At 46.8% G+C, this 25,412-nt stretch overlaps 1 protein-coding gene across 2 annotated transcripts in view; it reads right to left on the reverse strand.

Annotated features, from left to right (window-relative positions):
* Positions 1-2,624: 2,624 nt before the first annotated feature.
* The window catches only part of Smoc2 (SPARC related modular calcium binding 2), a 132,616-nt gene continuing 109,828 nt past the window's right edge, over positions 2,625-25,412 (reverse strand). For both annotated transcript variants that reach the window (XM_052750754.1, XM_052750755.1), the window contains exons 10-13: positions 10,595-10,697; positions 7,800-8,074; positions 5,836-5,873; positions 2,625-3,962 (exon numbers count right to left, since the gene is read on the reverse strand). In XM_052750754.1, coding sequence (XP_052606714.1) covers positions 3,945-3,962; positions 5,836-5,873; positions 7,800-8,074; positions 10,595-10,697 — 434 coding nt within the window. In that variant the 3' untranslated portion in view covers positions 2,625-3,944. The remainder of the gene's footprint in view (positions 3,963-5,835; positions 5,874-7,799; positions 8,075-10,594; positions 10,698-25,412) is intronic.

The raw sequence follows: 25,412 nt of genomic DNA on the forward strand, positions 1-25,412 counted from the left end.
ACAGCTAGAGGCGAACACATCACACCAGCCGTGGAATGCTGTGGGACAGCACAGAATGCCCTTCACACCAGACACTCCCGAGGAAGGACTCCCCTTGGTTTGCAGTAACACTGAGGTGAGGCATTAAAAAAAAATCTTTTGGGAGCTTTATGATGAGGCTGAGGAGGTGGAACATCTGCCGTAAACCACGTCGTAGGTCCGTGTGGAGCCCACAGCAGCATTCTCTTCACAGTACCCCAGCACACATTCCCCTTCTACTCACTACCTTGGAAAAACAGTGCTTTGTTACTAGACTGTCCTTATATATACCATGTGTAGATTGGGGCCCGGGAGTGTGGCTCTACCCTGCATTCCACCCTGCCATGGCTTCCTGGCCTGTGGCATGCACTGACCCACAAGATGGAATTTGCAGCATGGACAGACAAACGGGCACTTAAGCAGCTGAGCTCAATATGTCTCAGCACAGACATTAGAGAAGATGCCCCGAGGCACACTCATCCAAAGCATGAGAGCCCAGAGCATCCCAGTGTCCAGTGTGAGCCACAGAGTCAGGTCCAGCAGGCCTCTGATTATTTATGAGATGATGCCCTGAAGACTTTCTCATCCAATGGAAGAAATCCCAGAGCAGCCCTGTGTCCAGTGTGGGCCACAGAGTCAAGTCCAGTAGGGTCCTGACTATTTGACTCTCCCACACATAGAGGCAAGAACAGGAACAAACCAGAGACACTTGAGCAGCTATGTTTTCCAGGGAGTTGTTTATAGTACTGCAGGAAAAAAGAAAGAAAGAAAAAAAGATGGCCAACACCTTTCTAAAGTAAAGAAATACTAAAAATGTCTAGGTATCTAATTACTCAAAATGCATTCCAAATTTTAGCCTGTGGGGTAGGCTATTGTATTAGGAAGAAAGTCATCTTCTGCTCCTCACCACAATCATTTAGCAGCAGCAGCAGCAGCAGCAGCAGCAGCAGCATTATCATCGCCATCATCATCATCACCATCACCACCACCATCATGACTGTTACCATCCATCATCATACCACCACCATCATCATCATCACAATCACCAGCATCATAAATTCCATCATCATCATCACCATCACCACCACCACCATCATCATAACTATCACCACTACCACCACCATCATTAACATCACCACAATCAAAATCACTATTATCAATGCCAGCATCATGACTACCCTCACTACCACCATGACATCACCACTATTACCACCACCACCATCATCCATTCCTCTGACTTTAGCCTTCTTGTGTTTTTACTGGCTTTCTGAAGTAGCTCTGTTGCTTGTACAATTTGGTTTTGTGCTTGGCAGTTAGGATCACATGACTCATGTCTACATCAGTTTCAGCAAGAGCTGAAACATTTCACCTTGATCGTGTAAACAGCTCAGGTGGGTGTGACATTTGTGCAAATGATTTATGAGATGCTCGGTGTTCTTCTGAAAGCCTCCAAGTAGAATGACAAGGAAGCAGGAATGCTTTTTCAAATGGAGGGTGGGTGGGGCATTCTAGGGGAGGCATTCAACCCTAAATGTAGCCACTGTGGGCAGAGAGAGAAGCCAGCTGCTGGTTTAGGTTTTCAGTATTAATGCTCTGCAATCAGAACCATGTGTAGCTCCTGCCTCGCCCATGATCTGTCAGCCTCCTGAACATTCTGTCCTCTCGTGCCTTCTTCAGAACCTGGCCTAAGCCCTTTCTCCTCTCTGTGACTTTCTGTCCTCCTCATTCCCTTCCCTGTGCATGTCACTGATGCTCAGACTGAGGATCTTCAGAGGGTCTTTCAGCTCTGAATTGGGAGAACCTGAGAGGAGGTAGAGATACTGGAAGAGGCAGACAAGTGCAGAAAGGACTTGAAGAGTCTGAGTGAAATATTGCAGAGTCAACCAGGATGGTGCAGAGCTCTGGATGCTGGAATGGAAGAACGCACTGTCATGTTCAAGGTTCTGGCTGTTTGACTCACGGAACAAGCATCAGCTTTAATAAAACAAAGCACATCTCTGTTGCTACTGTCAGCTCTAGAGTGTCTGCAACAGGAGAAGCATGGGGCAGGGGTATCAATCTGTCCTGGGTCTCTGTCATGGAGTGAAGGAAGAGAAACTTCTAGTGTATCACACAGGGCCAACTGAGACATCTACAACTCTTAACTCATAGGTCCCACCTGCCATGGGGAATGTGCCAACACTCCTGTATTAGAGGAGAAAACCTGAGGTTCAGAAAAGTTGAGGAATATGTCCCAAGTCACACAGCCTCAACGGGCAAAATCAGACCCAAATCTGCTGGGCCATCACCCACACCTTTGACTTCCACTAGTGGGCACATTTTTAAAGTAAGAAACTATGAAGAGCTGTAGAGATGACTCAGTGATTAAGAGCACTTGTTGTTCTTACAGAGGAACCAACTTTAATTCCCAGCTCCTCTATGGCAGCTCATAAGTGTCCATCTTTGCAGTTCCAGGAGATCTGATGCCCTCTTCTGACATCTGTGGGCACTGGAGACATAAGAGGTACACAGACATACATTCAGGCAAAACACTCACACACATAAAATAATCTAAAAAATATTTTTAAACAGTAAGCAATCATGAAATGCTGAAAAGAAGACTGATACAGTTTTAATAGCATATTTAATCTAATAAAAAATGATTAAATTCAGGGTTCAGAAATATAAAAGATTATCCAAAACAGTTGGGATCATACTTTTTTTTTTGTAGACAATATTGACATGCACGTGAGCTGGTCAGATCTTACCTCTACACATTTAGAATAAGCAAAGGCCTTTTGGAGTGTGTGTGCACATCTACAGACATATACTGAGAGGCTGGGGGCCATGAACAGTCTTCCATATAGAAGCCCATCAGAGAGAATTGCCCCAGCTCTCTTCCATCTGCAATTGTTTCTTGAGAGCAGTGAGTACAGATTGACCTAGAGTCTAGGTCTGAGAATGACAGCCAACCATACACACAGGTCAGGCCAGTCTCCCACAGCGTGGGCATCCAGCTCCTAACCTTCATCCCATAAGGGCCTTGGATGAATCCCCTCATCAGTGACATTCTTAGCTGCCTGCTGTTCAGGACTCTTGGCATGATGTCGTCTAGCTGTGTCTTCCCCAGGACGTGGTCCATGGTCTCTGCAGAAGACATTTTCCCTTCCAGGAGACCCTATGAAGGGCCACAGCAGGATGGAACAGTCACTTGGAAGAGAGGCAGGTGGGCTGGGTGCTGAGCCAGCAGGATGGAACCAGTCTGCCAGCGTTGTTTCCTCTCTGAAGGAGGACCCTCTGGTGCTCTGCCCAGTCAGCTCCCTGGAGATTAACAGCAGGATTGGCTCAAGCAGAGGCAAAACTCAAGGAGAAGCTCGCTCGGAGTGGAGCCTGACGGAGCTTGACAGCACAGCCCCAGCCAGGGGATACTAGAAGTTAAGGCTGTGCTCCAGCTAGTGCCTGTGTGACCAGGGTGTGAGTGACATCTCTAGACAGAAAAACCTCATGGAACAGGCAACCCTAGACCAGGTGACCGTGCATGGGAACTGCATGGCCCTGCAAACTTCTAAAGATAGGATAGTCTTCTGGCTTGTATCAAGAGCACTGGGAACAAGCCAACAGAGACTGCAGGCAGAGGAAAGGGCCAGGGTATAAACCAGGCCCTCCACAGAGGGACAAGGGAGTGAACTTGAAATGCATTCAAAACCCATCCCCACCGGCGCAGATCTTTAAGGTCAAACAAGGACACATACATTGTATGTGATTAATTTCCCGAAGCCAGCCTTCCATTTTCACAGATCAAAACAGTCTGTTTAAATATCTCATTTCTACAAAGTGAATTTACATTTAAAGTACAAAGTGCAAATACTATATGTTTTTCATTTTTAATAGCTCTTTGGTGAGGGAGATTCCCACATGTCTAGGAACTGCCTTGGATAGCCAGCTGTTCATCCTTGTTTCCTGGGCTGGGGGGAAAGAAAAAAAAAGACAATCTTATGAAGATGTTTGTGTCTTCCCTCTGTGCAGACCAAGGCTTGCTTCTGGAGGTAAACCTACTCGCTATGATGGGAACCAGACAGGAAAGGGCAGAGGGGCTCAGAGTTAAGGAGGAGTGGGCACATGGTGTAGAAAGTGCTTTCGGCCCTCGAAATCTTCAGGAAAATACATCATCTGAGAAAACTACATTGACTTCAAATATTTTAAGTGACCTGCTAGAACAGGGTAACCTCAGCCTTGCCATCGCCAGACCTGAGCTGTGGTTACAGGCATGTGCCACCAGCTTGGACAGTCATATACCATTTAAAAACTTCCTTTTTATCTTTCCATTTGCTCTTTTACTTGCGAGGACATACAGCTTGCATTTGTGTTTATAGTAGGGGTCTGTTGCTGTCCTTCACCACACGGACTTTCAAGGGAAGTCTTTTAGATAAGAAAAAGAAAAGCACCCATCTCTTTTTTGTCAAGTACAGCAGTTTGTACAAATAGAAGATGATCTTCTTATTGGATACTGAAAATTCTAAGCTTTAAATTTTTACACTGTCTTTCCTCCCTTCTGATAACACAATGAGTAGGTGAATAACTCCTATACTAAGTTGATGGAAGTTCTGTCTTAATTAGTTACAGATAAAGATAGTCTTTGGATGTATTTCAGCCATTACTGAAGAAGACCAGAACTATTGGGGAAGAGGGTCATCCTTGGCACCCAGAGTGCACAGCTCTGATCCTTGCTGAGCAAGTATGAAGCTGCTTAGAAAAACAAGTCATTTTTTCTGATTCCCGGCCTGCTGGCCCCACACCATGCCGTACAGTAATAATGGCAGGGATTCACCCCATGCATTGAGTTACTATAAGAAAGATGGAGAGACTGCGCTGTTTTATCTTTTTCAGGAATAATGCTGAAGTGGAAGACTTGGTTTTGGGGGGGGATATTTAAGATTGCATGGCACATGTGTGCCAATAGCTGCCATTAGCTAAAGCAAACAGCCCCCGGGAAGTCTTTGGAGGCAGCTGGGTAATTGCTCTCAGACCTGCCCCCTTTGCAAGTGTAAGTGATTTTCAGTGTGGCTGGAAAAGTTAAAACCATAAACATTTACTAAACAAAGGAGAACGAATTACACGTCTTTCCTAATGAAATGGCTTTCAGTTCCCTCCAAGGTGTGTGCCGGAGGTCCCTACTTAAAACCCACATCACACAGCCAGCCTCAGTCCGGCATCAAACAGGTGCAGCCAAGGCCAACAGCTAACATACCAGAGTCAGAGGGAACACAGTTTGCCTGGCTTTGGGGAAAGAACCCTGGAAAGTGTCCCCACTTAGGCTGTGGCTGGGATGTGGGGACCACAACTGTGCCCTTTAATTGTACATCTAGAAATGTGGCCTCAGAAACACAAATGTTTATTAACACAGCAGGGAACTGAAAATCTCTTCGGAAGCCCAACTCCTGCCTCTTTGGGTCTCTAGCGAGTGGGCCGCTTGATGGGCACCGAAGAACTTCTCCTGTCCCAGCCATTTCCTCAATATATAAGAAATAACTGCAAACATCAGCTTACCTAACCATTTCTGCCACACAGACTCAGAAACCTATCTTTAAATTAACAAATTAATTGAAATTTTAAATAATTTTTTAAAAAGAGCAGAATCTTTAAATGGAGGACTTGGCAGGTCAGTGGTTGAAGGTAGAATTTGGCAAAAATACTTCTTTGCTCCAAATGCTCTCACATGGAGCTGCCCCAGCTGAGCTCTCTGGTTTCTCTGAAGGCATTATTGCCCCTAAACCTACGCGGCCCCAGATTTTTCTTGTAACATATAAGTAAACCAGATACACTCACAGACATACTCACCTGTCGATGAGACGTACTTTCAGCATTTCCTCTGGGGGCTGGGAGGGGAAAAGAGATTATTGCTAGTCAAATACTGCTTCCTTAATGACAGGCTCAACATCCTCAGTTGGTCAAATGACAATGTACCCATAGAGACCCTGAGCCTAGATTTGGAAGAATGGGTTTTTAAATCACCACAGAGACACTGTCTAATGACACTCCAACATTAGAAGAATGCCTTGTTTTATCCCAAATCTTAAACATGGGTTCACCAACCACCAAGAATGGTCTTCCAGAACTTTCCCAGAAAAGCATGGACTCTGAGCCTGAGCTGCACCCCACACACATTCTGTTCTTTTAAATATGTTGGTTCGGTATTAAAATTAGAAAACATCAGCTTAGGTTCATTTTACCAAAATCTTCACGTGAAATCACAGCTGAGGGATGGGTGCTATTTGTTCTGGGCTTGGAGACTGGGTTCTCCCCTTCCTATTTCCAGTGGGGCACCCGCTCTTGTGGTACACGGACCCTCTACCTCAGGTGCCCCCTGCCTCACCCTGGTCTCTGCTCAGAGTTCAGCCTCTCACCTGGCCACAGTCTCTCCTTGGCCAGGGTCTGTGGGGTTCTCCAACCTTCCTTCCTACTTCATCACGGTCTCCTCTCACCTCTATGACCTCATTTATTCTTTCCTAGTCATGGACAGTTGCTGTCTGTCCCAGTGGACGTGTCTCATGTCCCTTCTCTCTCCCTATTCACTGTTAGTCCTGAGGTAGCATTAGATAACCTGTTCCCTAGTGGCCCACAAGTACACACAGACCAGAACCCCAGATGTTCCTCAGCCCAGATGCTGCCTCCAACCACAGACACTCATGGAAGTTTTAATAGGTGACTTAAAGGCAGCAAGAAAAACGGGACTCTACTTCCCCAGAACTGTAGTCTTGCCCATTCCTTTCCAGGACCGGGAAGCTCCTCTCTAGAGCTGCTTTGGAGTCTCCTGATGTCCCATCCATGTCCCCTCCTTGCGGGCCAAGCCTCTGTAATAGCTCTGCTCCCAAACCCTGTTCTGAGTTCATGATTCCCAACAGCCCTTTGTCTTGTGCGGATGACCACCTCATTCCAAGGAACAAGTTGACCCCAGCTGCCCTCTTGAAGACATCTCAACTGTGATCTGCACCATGTGGTTTTCTGGAAGGCAAAACATCTCTCTTTTTTGTGTCTGTGTCTCCAGGGCATGCCATGGGTACATTATATAACTAAATTAGGGTCCAGGCTAGATTTCTGTCAATGAGAGGTGATTCTTGCTAATTTCTGGGAAGGTAGATCTTTGCTTTAAAGATGGCTATCTGAATTTCCTTCAGCCAGTTACTGTAATGTTGTGCTGACCACAACCACACAGCTCAGAGGTACCGAGGTGGAAACTCACCCATGCTCTGCATGTGTTCTCCAGCGCGTTGATGAAACTGGTCATCAAATCAAATGTCAGAACCTTAGGCTCCATCTATCCTGGGATTCCTTTACTCCTGCTACATCTGGTGACTTAAGCCAGGCCCCACAGAGAGACATGTCCAATTGATAAGCCAGCTAAACCCACTGGGACATCATCTCCTAGAGGTGATGGTTTCACTGCCCCTGACCTGGCCTGAATGGTCCAGTGGAGTCTGTGGACTGTGCCAGCTGGTTATCGCCAATGATTCCGAAATCAGGAGCTGAGGCATGTTGGGACAGTTAGCCACTGTGATTAGAACAATAACTGGTTTGGCTTCAGAGCTACACTCAGTTCATGTTCCTAAGGCTTGCTGCTCTCCTGACCAGGTGGCAGGTTACTGACTACCTGTGATCATTTCTACATGGGTGACAACAACCAATGGCATACCATGTTTCTTCTATACAACAGACCATAAGGCAACCTGTTAAACCCAGGAAGTAACCCCATAGACATGAACCCCCAAAATGATCCTGTCAGATCTTTTTGAGGCAAGACTTACTATGGCGCTTCCTGGTGTTGGCTTTACCCTCCTCTCTGGTGACACCCAAGCAACCCATCAGCTCCTGCACGGTAATGGACTTGTCATTGTTCACATCACAGTATTCCACAAACTTCTTCACACACTTTTTGGGCTTGGATTTCTTTCTCAGGAACCTCTTAAAGGGCTTGATTTCCTTCTTGCCAATATCTCCACTAGCGTTCTTATCCAGCAGCTTGAAGTACCAATGCACGACCCTCTCCTCCAGGGTATGGCTGGGGTCTGGCTCTGACAGCCTACAAAGGAAAGGACTATATTAGGCAGAAGTCTGAAGCTGCTGTACCCCATGACTCCAGCTCCCTTCCCCCATGCCTGTGCCTGTCCCAGCTCAGTACCTGGATACAGTCACTTTCAGATACAAGACAGGAAAGTCATCTGTAATGGCTCAGTCAGTGTGTTCAGAACTAAGGATGCCACAGCACATGTGTGCTCTGTGGTTATTCAGTTGGTTGAGGCCTTGAAACTAAAGGTCGCTGTCCTGAGACCTGGGTTCCCTTAGGCCAACAGGTGGCCTCAGTCACCAGTATCCACCAAGGGTATCTAGAATCCCAGAGTTTCTACCTTAATGCAATCATTACTCTACTGTATAATAAGATATACTTAAATAGAAAAGGCTAGTGGAAGGTGACATCAAAATTCTTAAAGTTGTAACTAGACAGTTTCCTTTGGATATTTTTTAAAGCTGGACATTCTAAGAGGCAGGTAAGTCAGGCTGTGAGTCAGATCTTGAAGCTGTGCCATGATAACATGTACCTCTCACCTGAGGTGGAGGACCTGTGCCATCACTTTGGGCTCTGTGGACTCCACTGTCCACTGGGTTGGATGACCTTTCCTCCATGAGAGTGAAGACATAGCAAGCAGATGCCAACAGTCTGCAGGGACTGGGCTCCCTGGCACTATCCTGGGTCAGACACTTGGAGGGCATGTCAGTCACTTCCACCATATGAAATATAAAGTTGAAATTTAGGTGACTGTGGTGATATTTTATTTGTGCCGAAATGTGATATTTTATTTGTATGTTAATAAATAAAGTTTGCCTGGAGATCAGAGGACATAGCCAACCATAAACAGAAGTCAGGTGGCGGTAGCACACGCCCTTAATCCAATCACATGGCAGGCAGGGTCTCTGTGTGTTCAAGGACACAGCCAAACTGGTGACAAATGCCTTTAATCCCAGTACCAACCATAGAGACCTGGAGGTCTGTATAGACAGGCAGTGATGAGGAAGTGAGGTGGCTGGGTTAAGAGCCAATGAGAAGACAGAACAGGAAGGCAATAAAGGTGCAGGTTAGACAGGAAGAGGTTCTCTTGGGAAGCGATGGCGGCATGATGAGCTAAGGTTAGTTGGCGGCTATTGCTCTGATTTCTATGGCTTTCACCCCTGTATTTGGCTCTGTGTTTCTTATTTAATAAGACTGTTTAGAAAGTCGTCTACAATTGCCACCCAATGTGGGGCTCAAGCCCACGACCCTAAGATTAAGAGTCTCATGCTCTAAAAATGGGATTTAATTCCACAATTACTGTGTTGTGATCTTTCGCATACGGAAGCTGCCTTATAGAGGTGTAGAAATGTGGCTGTGAGTCTTTAAGAGTTTTGAGGAAACTATTGATGTTACGTATTTGATTGACTCTGAAGGGCTGTATTGTAGCATGAAGAACACATTTAAATAAAACAAGATTCTGAATCAAGCATTAATTTTTTTTAAAAAAAAGAGTCTCATGCTCTACCGACTGAGCTAGCCAGGCAGTTTTAATTAATATAAGCTTCGGAGTGATTATTTTATAAGTGGCTGCGGGGTCTGTGGGGCTGGGCGGGACCAGAGAATTCTTCAGCTAGAGGTGACTTCTTTTCTTTAGCTTATTATGCAATTGTGACATTTCACCTTGGTATTGACTTCTCCCCTTACGCCTTCTTTAGCAAAAGAACTGCAAGATGAAGGGCCTTTTGCTAAGGAGACTTCACGCATGAGACAGCCAGGAGCTGGCTGTGAGGGTGGGATAGAAACCAGCATTTTCAGGAAGACAAAAACACTGCAATAAAATCTCTTTTAAAAACACCACCAGAGCTGGTGAACACATGGGGTTGAGTTTAAGTGCTGTTCACCTGGAGAGTTCTGTCACCCTGCACCATGAGGCAGAGGGGGCACAGGCACTGTGGGTTCTAACATGATACAAAACTGAAGCCTTGGTGTATCTACAGTGTGCACAAGGAAAGCATCCATCTCTAGGGCGGAGCCGTATCGGTGGATCAGTGCCCCTGGGTTGTACACTTGAACCTCATGTGCCGTGTCGGATTCAACAATAAATAAGTCCCAGCACTCAGGAGGCAGAGGCAGGCAGATCTCTGAGTCTGAGGCCAGCCTGGTCTACAGAGTGAATTCCAGGACAGTCAAGGCTACACAGAGAAACCCTGTCTTGAAAACAAAATTTAAAAAAAAAAAATGTTTTTTTAGTTGCAGAATTCCAAAGTATTTAAAACCCAATAGGTAACTCTCAGAGTCAGTTTCAACCTATATATCCACCCAAATCAAGTGCATTCATCTTCTCAGCCCTGCCTGGACCCCAGGAGCCCCTGAAAATGAAGAGTGGGGGCTGTTCCCAAGTGCCTTCCTGGTCCAGAGGGGCTCCTTTCTTTAGACCTAACTATATCCTAGTGAACTGCCTGGTTTCACTTGGCCACTGGCCAGGAATCCTTTAGCTTTCCAAATTTCTGGGCTTCTGGCCAGCATATTGCTCTGCAGCGAGACACAGCATACCTGCCAGAGGAGGAAGAGGGGTCGGAAACAGCATGAACCATGTCTGTAGAGAGTGCATCCAGGACACTTGTCAGAAACTCGTGCTTTTTGGCACCAGGACAACCTTAAAAAAAAAAATGCACATTTTTTTCTCTGTTAGTGGAATTCATAAAGTACAACAGATTTTTTTTCAGTGCAACGAAAAAAAGACATAGTATTCAAAAATAAGTATGTTAGATTGCTTCACATGAATGAGCTGATGTGGCGCCCACACTTGGTATTGGACACCTTGTATAAGATTGTGCCACTGGCGCTCCTCTGCAAATGCAAACACTTGGTCATTCAGAGGTGTGGAGCTTGACTCACAGCAACTATTAACCACGTCACCTAGCATTTGTTGAATTATGACATGAGACTAAGATTCTCAGGCTTTGGCCCCTGGTTGGTCTTCAAAGCCACAATGCAAGGCATGTATGGGTATCCCTTTGTTACATGAGACACTTGAAAACGTCAGGAGACACCAAGTTCTCCCAACTGGGATCCCCATAGGGAGATCTAACCCCGGGTAGTGAGTCCAGAAGCTCTCAGTCAACCACCACAAGTTTCTGGAAACACCACGTCTGGGTAGAAGCAATATGGGGAAGATGTCTGATTGCCTCCTGAGGGGGCAGATCCACTCCTGAACATATCAAGGATCAAGGGAGTTCACACCCTTGAGCCCCAGATCTGATTATGTAGGGCTACTGGGCCCAGGAGTAAATCACTAATTCCTCTTTCTAAAGCTCAACTTTCCACAGAGCATTTTACATGTATGGAAGTACACCTACTTCCCTTTACTCAGCCCCACTGGGGTTACCTGGACTCCTTCTCTATCAAGTCAGGTATTTTCTCTACCCTGAGTTGTGGCCGCTACTCAGAGAGACTAGCATGCTGGTGTGGTTGAAGACACTCTGGTTTCATGGTTTTCCTTTTGGACACCTGGGTTTTTGTTACTATGATTCAAGTCAGCGCTAGCTGCCGATGGCAAGGATCTATGGAGGTCTGTTTCAATTTATTAAACATTGTAGCAGAAAACAGATGTGAGTCTTTCCTAGAGTGTGTGGAACTTCAGACTAGAAAGACTGTGTATCTCTTCTGTGCTCAATTAAAAGAATGGATTGTGGATCTATAGGAAAAGCCACTTGGCAAAGGTCTCTGAGAAAATGCCCTGTATCCCCTGAGGCATTCCCCAGGAAGGAAACAGAAGCCTGAGGTGGTTGAGGTTGTGGGTGGAAGCCATCCCTGCAAGACAACTAGAGATGACATGGCATTGATGATGTGGAAACAGAGGACAGAGAAGATGTAACAGGCCCATCTGATGATGCTTCCCAAGCACCAGGCTTACACCCAGCTGATCCAAGATAACTATGAGGAAGGAGACATCCTGAGGGAGCATAGGGGACTTGGGCAAAACCATAGGATACGCCCATGAGCTCCTATTGCTTATTCTCCAGAGATTCGGAGGTTAATATGGAAAAGGTAGCCACTGGTCACATCTGCTCAGAGAATGTCCACTGAGGACCTGTGGAGAAGCTGGGATCTGGTCACAGTCAACTCAAGCAAGGCCCTTGCTTGGGATGGATGCCTGGGTATGAAGTCCTTATTTCATTTTGCCAGAGGTAACTGAGAGCCGTTTACTTTAGACTCTGACATCTATGATGTTACACTTTTAGGGCTATCCACAAATGGAAAAGGAACACTGTGTCATCTCCAAAGAGGAGAGAATGAAGGAGAATTGATGGGACCGGTCTAAATGAGGACTCTGGAAGCCACTCACAGGCAATCTGAGTTGGGAGAGTGAAAGGAGTGTCTACTGAACATGGATGCTCCCACATAAATAGTGGAGATGTGAGAAAGAGACCCAGAGGAAGGGCCAGAGCTGTCTGAAGGCCATGCCTGACACCCCCCGGGTTTGCACTGCCTTCATCACCGAGCACCTTGAGCTGACTTCCTCAATGACAGAACCTGAGAGCCCTTTGCCCCCACTAGAGAGCCCAGGGCAACATTGCCCCTGTGATACATGGACTGTAGCATCCAAGTATTTCCAAGGGCCAAGACAAACAGATGTGAGACTGACGTGGTGGTCAGAAGAGAAAGCTAAAGCAACCCGTTGCTCTTGAAGGTGATTCCTTCAAAACAGGTATATGAAATGCCACTGAAAATGTGTCACCAGGGAGATGCATTGTGGCAAACATCCAAGAGACCGGCCTGGCTTGAGGTAAAAGGGCAGTGACCCCACATGGCCTCACAGTGGTCTGGTGTTGTACACAGAAGCCCATGAGCTCTACAGATGCCAGTTCCCATCCCTACAATCTTAACCTGTTCATCTAGCTCATGAACAGTGATCTCTGGGGTTCCTCCGCAAGATTAGGTCTCCATCCAGACACAGGCTGACAGGAAAGGTTAGACTCAGTGGGTAATGTTTCATGCCTCCAATTTCTCCTCTTGACCAGCTGCCTGTCTTAGGGATAGATGGCTTCCAGGAATGCTGGTGTTCCAGGGTGAGTGTCAGGATTAGGCACTCAGGTCTTGATGTAACAGGAAAGTCACTTTACTTAGAGATAGTTCTGCTAGGAGGATGTTCTCCAAGGAAAGACAGAATTGAGTTCAGAAGTCACTTCTCCAGAACAGCTCATAGTCAATGTCTTAAAAAAATTGCTTGTTTTTTTTAATCTTTCAAAAATAAATGTGTTCTGCACTCTCTATGAAACACTCTCATTTAAAAAAAAAACAGACTTCTTTTATTTAAAAACTACTGATTTCAGTAATTTTGCTTATGCTTATGATTTTTTTCCAGCATGAATTTATACATGTTCATGATGACTCCCTTGATTGCGGGCAAGCCTCCTCTAGAAATCATCACAATGAATTTACACTTTCTCCCAGTGACCTACACGGCATGCCTGGCTGCCACAAAAAAACCCCACGCAGAGGCAATACAGACAAAGAGCAGTTTATAGAGAGAAGAGGTTGTGTGATCCTAACCTGGGTCCATACCCAAGCTGGCCAGACACAACAAAGGTGTTAACGTCATGGCAACAAAACACTGTGAGATTGAGGCCAGCTGTTGGGGTGAGAACCCAGGCCTTGAGCTGCTCAATGTCAGAGACCTCATTGGTATAATGTATCTGGTTGATGACATATTTTGCATTTTGAGTTCAATGATTCTTGCTGAGCTTAGAAAACCTATTTTAAATTGTAGCATTGCTACCAATTGAACTGGACATACAGCTAAAATGTCCCTCTCTGCAGTGACTTCTCAGTGAGGAACAGGCATGGTGCTGTTTTCTTTAAGCTTAGAGTTTCCTTGAGCATTCTTGAACAAGCACTTCTAAGGAGTAAGGGGTCTGGGGCATGGTGGTAGTGTGATGTTAACAGAGGTCAGGTCATAGCACCCAGCTCATGGCACAAAGGGTTACACCTGCTGTGTGAACCCACTTCAACACACAGGTTCTCCAAACCACCATGCCAGCCTTAGGCACTCTGCAGCCTTGCAAAATTGATGAAATCATTCATACTGAGAAAGACAAATACATAAAGATACAAAGAGATAGAGGCATGACTCTTAACACCAGCCTAGTGGAAACCTGAAAGCAGATGGTCTAGGAAACTATGACCAGACTGGATTGGAGGAGGCCAGTGTATGGACCCTGTGACTGAACAAGGATCAAGACTCCTTCATTCTCCTCGCTGCTCCTGAGCCCACCGTGATGAGACTGAGAGACCAGATTTACCTCCCTTTTGCAACTATCCTAATGTGTATATGGTGGGAGTAGAGAGAAGTCCTCACATTACTTCAATCTCTTTGCGGAGGTAGGGGAGTGAGGAAGGGAAGGTAGACAGCCTTGTGAGCAGGCAAGAGGCTGCTGTGAGTCAACCCCAGCTAGTACCTTTCCTGGGTCCAAGAAAGGTTCCCTCACCTAGAGTGTGGGGAGTTGGGAAATGGACGTGGCTGTGATGCCTGGGACTTTAGCCACTAGTAATGATCCAGGGTCACATGGCCTCTGAAACACAGGGTCACAGATATTCCCAGAATGTTGCTGTTCCAAGATAACTAGCATCTCTACCCCTCGTGTAGCCACAGACTCATTCAGGGTCATGTGCCCTGGGACCCAGAACCCATTCCCCCATCAATCCTCTGCTGTCTTTCCTTACATACATCTCATACCTTTTCAATGTTTAACCTCAGGCCTATGAAAAGAATCAAAACATAGACACAGGCAAACCATAGACCAGACTCACTAAGACAGGATAGATAATACAGTACTTTCTCCAAATTTGCCAAACACATACGGACTAAACATTGTTAATGTAATTCTTACTTGATAATTGCTCTTATTGTACATAGTTTTATTGTGTTAGAGTTAAAAATCTTCCTTTTTATTTAGACAAAAAAGGGGAAATGTAGTGTGGGTGTATTTGTACACTGTGTGAAGATGTATCGCTGTGATTGGTGTAATAATAATCTGAACAGCCAATAGCTAGGCAAGAGGTATAGGTGGGACTTCTGGGCAGAGAGAAACAGGGAAGAAGAATGTAGGCATGCAGGAAATACCACCAAGAGGCCGAACAAGTCAGACACAGAATGGGAGAGAGGCAAAAGCCGTGTGGTAGAATGCAGATTAATAAAAATATGGGTTAATTTAAGTTATGAAAGCTACTGAAAAAAAGCCTAAGCTAAGGCTAAGCTTTCATGATTAATAAGTCTCCGAGTCATTATTGTGGGGCTGGTTATCCAAAGATAATCCAATGAGAACGCTTGTTACACTCCGGCGTGTTTACGTCAGCCTGGGATAGTCAGGTGTAGGCAGGTATTTGCCAGAACATCTACATTCTGAACACAATTCCCAGTCTCAGTTATTCCAGGATGAGCACCGATGTGGTTGGATAATAAACGCTATAAGAAATATCACATCGCTGATTTTCCCCTTATTGTACTCATGAGGTGATGGCAAGCTGGTGGCACACCAGGAGGAGTCTGGGTGACTTACGAAAGGCTGAGTATGAGGGATGGGGGTCGTCTGGCCTGCCTTGGAAGTGCTGTCAGCCTCTGTCGTCATATCTAGACAGGCTTCTGGGGCCAAAGCCCTGGGCTGTGGTGATAATTTATTTGTATGTTAATAAATGTTTGCCTGGAGATCAGAGGACATAGCCAGCCATAAACAGAAGTCAGACAATGGTAGCACATGCCCTTAATCTGATCACATGGCAGACAGAGTCTCTGTGTGTTCAAGGACACACTAGGGAACAGCCAAGCCTGGTGACACACGCCTTTAATCCCAGTAACAACCATAGAGACCTGGAGGTCTGTATAGACAGGCAGTGATGAGGAAGTGAGGTGGCTGGGCTAAGAGCCAATGAGAAGACAGAACAGGAAGGCAATAAAGGCTCAGGTTAGACAGGAAGAAGCTCTCTTGGGAAGCTATGGTGACGTGGTGAGCTAAGGTTAGTTGGTGGCTCTCACTATTTCTCTGATCTCTATGGCTTTCACTCCTGTATTTGGCTCTGTGTTTCTTATTTAATAAGACTTTTTAAAAATTTATCTACACTGGGCCCACGAGAGAATTTGAGAAATAAGAAGAGAAATGAGGGAAGGATCCCAACAAAGACCCCTCTATCCTGAACACGCATCCCCTTCCCTGCAAAGTCTCTAGGAAGCAATGTCCCAGAGTCTTACAGTCTGGGTCAGTTCATGAGAACGTGTGTAGGCTCCTGTCCAGGTCTGTAGGTGAAGACAGGCCAGGCCCGCACAGCTCAGGGCATGCAGAAAGCTCCAGAAGCATTTCTTTCTTGAAAGGTAAACTTCTGTTCTCCACCCCATGCCCTCAGCCCTGTCTAAACTTGGTGTCTTTTCTTTGCACCACCACAGAAAAACTTTAAGGTCAGAGGTCAGCGCTGTGCTTCCCGAGAGACTGCGAAGGCCTTGCACAGGCTGATGATTTCTTAGTCCCCATCACTGTCCTCTTCCCTGCCACATTAGTTCCAAAGGGCACAGCAAGGCTGGTGGCTACTCCTGGCTGGAAGCCCCAGACCTGCTGCTCATCCTCAGCCCTCCTCCTCACCCACTATCGCTCCTTCTTGACTGTGCTCCCTCCATACTACCCCCCAGGCAGTGCTCCTGCTCTCTCCTACCTCCCCTGCCTCTCCAAAGGCAGTGCTGAAGGCAGCAGTAAAATGAGACCACATTCACAGGCTGTCCCGAGTGTATCAGTGAACACACACGCACTAGTGTCTGACTTGATGACACTCTCTTGCTTGAAGTCGTGCCTCTGACCCAGTGAAGTCCAGAGTTGCAAAGTATGAAGTGGGGTCTAACAAGAGGGCTCCACTAAACAGAACCCCATACCCTGGCTCCCACCTTGACCTCCATGCTTCTCATGGGACCTCTCTGCTGTGGGATGTTCTGTATGTCAAGTGTGTTGCTGATTGGTCAATAAATAAATCACTGATTGGCCAGTGGCTAGGCAGGAAGTATAGGCTGGACAAGGAGGAGAATAAAGCTGGGAAGTGGAAGGCTGAGTGAGAGAGACATTGCCAGCCGCCATCACGACAAGCAGCATGTGAAGATGCCGGTAAGCCACGAGCCACGTGGCAAGGTATAGATTAATGGAAATGGATTAATTTAAGCTGTAAGAACAGTTAGCAAGAAGCCTGCCATGGCCATACAGTTTGTAACCAATATAAGTCTCTGTGTTTACTTGGTCGGGTCTGAGCGGCTGTGGGACTGGCAGGTGAGAGAGATTTGCCCTGACCGTGGGTCAGGCAGGAAAACTCTAGCTACACCTCTCTTCCTGACCTCTGGCCTGTTCCATGGCCAGTAGTCAAATGCCATACTTTCTGCATTAGCATTGTCTTGGGTGTTCTGGAGTGACTGAGCTGGTCACGTTTGGTTTTCTATTGTCTATGCTATGATTCATATTTTACATTGGCATGAAGGCCAAGGCTTTGCTGCTGTGAACTCTGGGATCCATAGCATGGGGGCAGCACTTACTAAAATGCTGAACACACACCACTTACCCCAACTTCACCTGGGGCTCTCCTGAAGCTCAGTCCTGAGACTCCCCAGAGCTCTGGGGATTCATCATCCCCATTATTATGAAATGGAAGAAACAACACATTCAGAGACCCCTGGAGGGGACTGATCTGATGTGGTTCCCAATGGCAGAAGAAGGCTAGCCAGCCAGTGAAGAAAGTTGCCATGAGTCGTCTTAATTATAGTCTTCGAGAAGTGGGGTTGTCTGGTTTCTCACCAGCATTCTCAGAAGACAAAGAAGGATACTTTCCTCTCATCCCAGCTAGACAAGCTGCTGGGCTTCAGAAAGTTCCTCAAGGGCAGCCATGAGACAGAGGAAACTTCTGCCCTTGGGACCCAGGAGGACTAGGTGGGACCCCTGAGGTGTATCAGGGACACTCACTCAGTGGCAAAGTTAATTAGTTCACATCTGGGTCAAGAGCATTAAGGAAAATCATCTTCTCGGACCAATGTCGGTCTGGCACAGCCCGCCAGGAAAAGATAAAGTTCTGTCTTTATGTTTCTCCTTCACAGGATTCTTCACAATGGCATCAATGAAGAAAGGCATTCATTGCTTGACAACCAAACTCAGAAACAGTATGAAGACGAGAGTTGTTTTTCAATAGGTGGGATAGCCAAAGTTTTGAAAATTATGACCCAAATCATTATGGTTACTGAAACACCGAAGCAGCACCAACACGAAATATAATCAGCCTAAAGTCCGGACCTAGGGTATGTAAGCCTAATATGCCAGTGGTTTTTTTTTTGTTGTTGTTGTTGTTGCTGTTTTTTAGAAAATGAATATTCTCTGACCTAAAGTACTTAGTGAGTGACAAAGGCCTGCACAATCATATCATCCACTGGGAAAAAAAGCATTTTCTTTCATGATGGAAGAGTGACGGTTTTTATAATGTTTTTAAAATAGTTATCTTGTAAAAATACTGTCAAGAATAGCAAAATTACTGGTGTCTGTCACAGGAGTATTCTGGAAAATTAGATCTGTGACTGTGCACGGCCAAATATTTTCTGGGAAAATAACCATTTAAGGACTCCTTGGTGAGGCCCCAACGAGGGACAGTGCTTCAGCACAGTTGCTGCTCCTTGGGTGTCTCTGGTGTTGCACACATGTCTAGCCATCATCCAACTCCAGCAACCACTAATGGCCCAGCTGTCAGAGAACCTCCTGTCACTTGGAAAGCTTGAAGATGGCTGAAGGAGACTGTTTGACCATTTCAAACTCACTAGGGCATCAAGCCTGGAAGAACGGAGTGGAGGGATTGTTGTTTACTCATGACTTCAGAAAATGTTGCCTAAATCTACATTTTTCAAGTCACTAAATTTTTCTCTTCTCTTCCAGGCTGTCACTCAAGTGAAAGGGCCCAAGCAATTCCGGGATAAAAGTTTAGGAAAGCGGCAAAATCTCTGAGGAAAGACGATGTCTGTCTGACCCATCTCCCCAGGACCCATCCAATGACTGATGTGAATTTTCCTCTCATTGAAAAACGTCTAACACTGCAATGCTACACAAGCACGTGGGAGCATAGGAAGGCTCCCTGGCTCTGGGCTTTCTTAACTCTGAATCCATGGGTCTGGTTTTTGGTTCATCTTCAATGGTGCTGATCTTGCTCAGGTGTCATTTCTCTCCACCTATCAATTAATAAATTAAGTCATTTCATTCTTACTAAATCAGCTCAAGGCCTCAGTGTGCTCAGGACACTGTCTTCTTGGTTCCTCTGATGAAGATTTCCTTCCTATTCTGTACAATGCAACACCGTTAGCCACTGCATCCCCACCATGAATCCCACACCACCGGGATACCTCGCGTGAGCCTCTTCCAACCTTTATTGGCGAATGGCTGGAGATTTCTTGTTGCATTTAGAAAATCAGATCCAACCATATGTGTTTGGATTTTTTCTACCTTAGAAATCTTGACCAGGAAGGACTGCTCATAGAAATCATCCACACAGTTTCCTCACCGCAGATGAACAAGACGCTTCACTCCTGTCATGGTTCCCCCAGATCCTGCCCTGGAGAACTCAAAGACAGAGCCTCGGGGCTTCCTTGCAGAGTAGGAGCTGAGATGTTCTCACAGTGTATGATAACCTAATCAGGCTACTGAATGAAAGGGCTTAGGAAGGAAATCTGAGGGCCAGAAAGGGACAAGCCAGCTTCCTACACTTCCTACAAGAACACTTCCACGGCAGCAGCAGAGAGAAAGAATATGCGGGTAGGTAGACCACGAACTGAGGATGAGAATTCCACCTTAAAACTCGGTGGCCCAGTGCCTGCGAATCTGCTCTCAGACTCAGCTGCTCACTTGGTGGTGTGTCTGCTCAGTGAAGGTCAGAACAATCCGCCTCATTTCCTGATGACTCCTGGGTTCCCCAGGGCTGCAGCAAGGGGAGTGTTGCTAATGTAAAAGGTGCTATTTGGCTGCAGGGATTCCTTCCTGTGGAAACTCGCCAGATGGTCTATATATCGTGATCTCAAGCAAACTGAAATCTCCCAAGTGACAGCTGGCCTATTTAATTAAATCTTTGGAGCCCAGAGTTCAGGCATCCCATGGACCGAAGCAGCCCCAATGCTCTGACAACCATGTGTAGAACCTCAAAGCTGCCTCATACCGTGGAGGGCCAATCACAAAAGGGTCAGGGCAGGGCTGCTCCAGGAGACTGCCCATCTTGGTTATTTGTGTTAAGGAAGAATCAAAAGCAGACAGTGGAGACAAGGGGCACATGTCAGAGGATATGAAGTCAAGACCAGAGATGAACCTTGGTGATGGAGTAAACACACCCTGGTGGCCAGGAGAAGGGACAAAGTCAACCTCCGTGCGCCTATACATGGGAGGCCACAAGGTGGAAATGCACCATGCTAGCCACCCAAGGCAGCCCTTTCAAAGCAGCTGAGCTGCCAAGAGTATGTTCACCAAGGAAGAAGAAGAGTTTTTAAAAAAGACATGGCCAGCATCTCCTCACCCTCTGGCCACGTGTGAGGGTGAACCCTCCATCCTGGGTCTTCTCTGGCCTGTACACTCAGATAGAATAGCATATACCCACAGCTGGTCATCAGGTATAAGATGCACTGGAGGTCAGCTCCAGCGGCAAGCATCTGGATGGGGGCCAGTGCTGGTGGGACCGCAAGAGGTTTTTGTTTGTTTTTGTTTTAACCAAGGCCTCCACTCATCTCTCTTCACCCTATGGAAACTTTGTGAAACAAACTACTCTAAGCAGAGAGTAGGGATGTAGGAAAAGAGATACGATACAAAAGAAAGAATAATTCATACTGGCTAAATGCCGCTGCCTTTGCAAACAGACTCTCTCTGAATTCCCCCTGATTATCTCCTCCAGACTCTCCTCGGTCCCGCTCCACTTTCCTTTACCGAGACTGTTGTGAACCGCTGCCGGGTCCCATTCTGAATGAAATGTTGTTTCCTCATGCTTCTGTGCTGATTTATATTTATGGGCTATGTTGCTAACCAGAAGGACTTTCTAAACCCCTAGAGTTTTATTTGAGAAGCAGCCACCGAATGGGGAAACTGGAAGCTACTGTTTTCCTTTCAGTAACGCTTACATCATCACCAGGCCCTCAGTTTCCTCAGTTAAGATGTGGCGCAGCCTGCAGGATCCTGGCACATGGGCCTTACGTCTGCTTCACACGCTGTCCTGGTAGGTTGACCACCAGGTGTGGTGGGACCTGGGTGACCTGCTCCAGACAAGCACCACAGGCTGTGGGCGACAGAGTCCTGATACTCTGTGTGCGGGGCGTATTCTCCGTCTGGTTCTGTGCCTGGCTTGGATCACCCTGAGCAGTGTTGGCATCACCAGGCTCTGTACTCTCATCCCCTTGTCAGAGCGTGACGGGAGCAGCACCAGTCACGAGCTCTGGAGACAACTGTCCTCCCTTCTGTACAGCTGCCTGGTGGCCCGGTGTGTCCTCCGTCTCTGTTTCTTTACACCGTAGTGACAGCGCCAGAGGCCTGGTGAGCTCAGACAATGGGCCTGATGAGAATGTTGAGAGTGGGTTGGTCTGACAACAGGACTCCCTTCGTGATAACCTCAGTTTTAGGATGAGTGCCCTGGAGCCCTCTTTCTGTCCTTTCATAGCCACAAATGACAGCAGGAGAGCATCACAGACAATGAGGTCAAACCTACACAGGGACTGGCAGGCTTGGGGACAGCATGGCTGAACTTTCCCAGTATTGTGTCTGCTTAGGTTCTGTAACGGACCAGGCATAAAGTGCAGCCAAGGCAGCTGGTCCCAGGCTTGCCTCGTCAGTTCATGTTCCCCAGGCAGCAGCATTCAGAACTCTTGATGGCCTGGACAGTCATTCTTTGAAGTGAGTGTCTGAAGCAACTTACAACCTGTTTGTTAGCTCTGGGTGATTGACCTCTTAATGGAGGGGTGAGTTAGAGATGGGGTGTATACCTGTAAGATGAAGACTGGGAGAGTAGACAGGTGTGATTGGCCTGCATAGGTTTCAGATGGTGGAGACATGGACATACTGCCTGCATGGGTTCCAGGTGGTAAGGGCATGCACCTACTGCCTGCATGGATTCCGGGTGGTGGGGACACACACACACTGTTCGTGCGGGTTCTGGGCCCAGCAACTAACTATTTCAAAGAAAACTGGATTCTCAAGACAGTGCATACATAAAACCTCAGAGTAGGTCAGCTGGGCATTTGCTACCAAGCTGGAGAACATACAATTTACTGTTAATATGTAAAGGATGAAGACTGAAAACTAAAACTACCAAAAGCAAATGCCAAGGTAAAAGACCCAGAATCCTAAGGGCAACAAGATGTGGCTGAGCATGACTTTCAGTACATTATAGTCCTGCTGGGCCACGTGACCTCCAGCTCACCACTCTGTCCTGGCCTCCACGTTCCCTGCAGAGAACAAGCACAGTATAAGCTGGGATTTCTCTGGACTCACAATCAGCTCAGCATCCCCTCGTCCTCAGCAGCTGGCCCAGGTCGCTCCACGCAGGTCTCAGAGCTCCCCACCCCCCACCCCGGGTCTCCACATCATCCTCACAATGCATCAGAATGATTGTTTTTTAATACAAATGCAATTACCCAGTTCTCATCTCTAACTCTCACAGAAAAAAAAATGCAAATTCCTCAATAGAGCAAGGTCTGAGTCCAGAAGCTTCTGGCCTGAAGTGTCTGTCTGAGCACTGTGTAGGACCTTTGTCTGCTGCAGACTCTCCGCTGACTCTTCCACTTTGATAGTTAAAAGGTCATTTCAGGTATACGTGCTTGTGTGGAAACAGAGAGGGGTGGTGGAAATCCGAGCCTGCTCCTCCTGGGTGCTTCTGAGAAGGACTCAGCACACTTCTCCAGCACATGCTAAGACAGGCTTCCTGGAATGTCCACTTCACACCCGGACTTTGACAGCTTCCTACAGCTACCCTGTCCACAGGGGAGGAAGAAACACTGTCCTCTCTGGAGGACACACGAATGCTTCCTGGAACTGGTCCCATCTGCAGCTACAGGCACCAGCTGTTAGAGTGTCCACCTCTCCCTTTGTGGAGGAGGCTGTGGAGGTATCCATATGAGGGTCAAAACCACAGGGAAGGGAAGGGGGTGTGGCCCAGGTCCTTGCTGATTCTCTGGACACACAGCAACTCTACTTCTACTGACTTGGAAGAAGGCTAGATGGCCTTCCAGATGCCATGCACAGAGGATGTCAGGGCTGGTGCATTCTGGGAAACCAGCCTGTGCAAGAAGAGTTGGTGTCTCAAGAATGAGGAGTGATGCCAACAGACATGTCAGAGGAGGTGGCAGTGATGGAGCTGGGGTGTCTCTGTGTCCTTGGTGTCTGCTGTATTCCTCTCATTACTTCAGAAATTGTTCAGTTAGAAAAATTACAGAGATAAAATTCCTGTTGCATTGAATGAGCGTCTTGCCTTGCTTCCCAGCTTCCCCTTGCCTTGGGGAAGGTGGAAAGTAGTTGCTATCTAACAAGATAGTGTTAAGTGGCAGCGAGCCTCTGTGCTGAGCACCACAGAGCATGCCCCAGAGGTGTCCTGACATGACAGGCATCACAGGACCCTCAAGTTTTGAGCTCCTCTTTGACTTTGCAGGACCTTGATGACAAGACATCAGAGTGAGAAGTGAGAACAGCATCAGCTGTCCTCTGGGGACAAAGGGCTCAAGAAGCTGCTTAGATAGGAAGGAGGGAAGAGAAAAGGGTAGAGCACACCCTCCATCATCTCAGGAATGTCTGAAAGCCAATTAACACCTAAGGGGTAGCCACTTCACCCTTATGGGGAGGGGGGAAGGACTCGGTTTCACGGTACAGTTTGACACATCCGAAGAGAACTAGAAAAAAATTTTAAATCATATTTTTAGAAAAAGAATTCTAGAAATTCGTATGCCTTGCTATTATTCATTACAAACCATGTTTCCTTCCATTTTTTGGCTACAGGAGTGTCCTTGTTGCCTGTCACAGGTTTATGCAGGTGGGCACCATAGCCTTGGTCTATAGAAAGAATATAACCCAATTTCTGTCACCAGTGGGGCCCTTTCTTATCCCTTCCTGTTGTGGACATAACCCCAGATACCTGGTCAACATCACCTCAGGGAGCTGGGTGTGGCCTGTCTCCACACCTTTCTCCTGAAGGTGACTGTCACCTCCCAATGCCTGTGCCTCCCCTCTGGGGATTGAGCTGAGCTGTTCTTATCATAATGAATCTGGACAAAAGCCTCTAAGAATTTTACCCAAGCATATTCAGGGGAGATTTTAACCAATACTGGCCTCCATTCTCCCAGATTTCCTAATTGTTTTTGTTGTTGTTGTTTGTTTTGGGGGGGGTTAATTGTTATTTTGTTTTTGTTTTTGTTTGTTTGTTTTTTGCCTAAGGGCATGGATGGTGGGGCAATGAAGCTGTGATCTTGGTGTCCAGGTCCCAGCCCCTAGAAAGCAGAAGTGGTTCTCCCACACCCTGAACCCTCAGAGCGCTCTCTCTCTCTCTCTCCTTACACACACACACACACACACACACACACACACACACACACACACACACACACATACACACACACAATATTAAAAAGGAACAACTTACAAAGAGAAGGGGTGACATTCTAACCAGCTCTAGATTCAAAACACAGGGATACTGAGGTGGAAACCTTGATGTCAGAATGAAAAAAAAAAAGTTTAGTAGGGGTGGACAGAAAGACAACCGACAAAAACTAACCGTGTCTGAGTGGCTTCTCTCAGTGAAGAGAGATAGCAGCCAGCATGACAAGCCAATATGACAAGCCAATAGTGTCACCTCACTTCACTGCTGGCCAGCCTGGGGCATGTGATACTCGAAGGCTGTCACAACCCTCTGGAACCTGAATCATTCCAGAAATAAGACCAACTCAGGAGCCATCAGAGGAAGCTAAATGAGATTAGTAAAAATAGTCAGGGCTGGGGCTTATGATAAAAGGACTTAAAGTGAAGAGAACGGAACTGGGGAGAGCTCAGCCAGTAAAGGGTTTGCCTTAAGAACATGAAGGCCAAGTTCGCTCTCCAGAACCCATGTAACAAGCCAGATACGGCTGGCGGCACACACTTGTAATCTTAGGGCTGGGGAGGTGGAGACAGGTGAATCCCTAAGGCTGGGTGGCCAGGCAGCCTAGTCAAATAGGTGAACTTTGCACCAGCGAGAGATCCTGACTTAAAAATCAAGGTGGATGGCTCCTGAGGAGTGAGATCATGCACCTGCCTGGTGATGCAGGGCCCTCAGCAACATCTCTGACCAGTCCATTCTGCCTAAGCCGTCTACTTAGATTCTG

This window comes from Peromyscus californicus, unplaced genomic scaffold (assembly GCF_007827085.1).
Source record: "Peromyscus californicus insignis strain IS unplaced genomic scaffold, ASM782708v3 Scaffold_22__1_contigs__length_63687245, whole genome shotgun sequence".
NCBI classification, from domain to species: domain Eukaryota; kingdom Metazoa; phylum Chordata; class Mammalia; order Rodentia; family Cricetidae; genus Peromyscus; species Peromyscus californicus.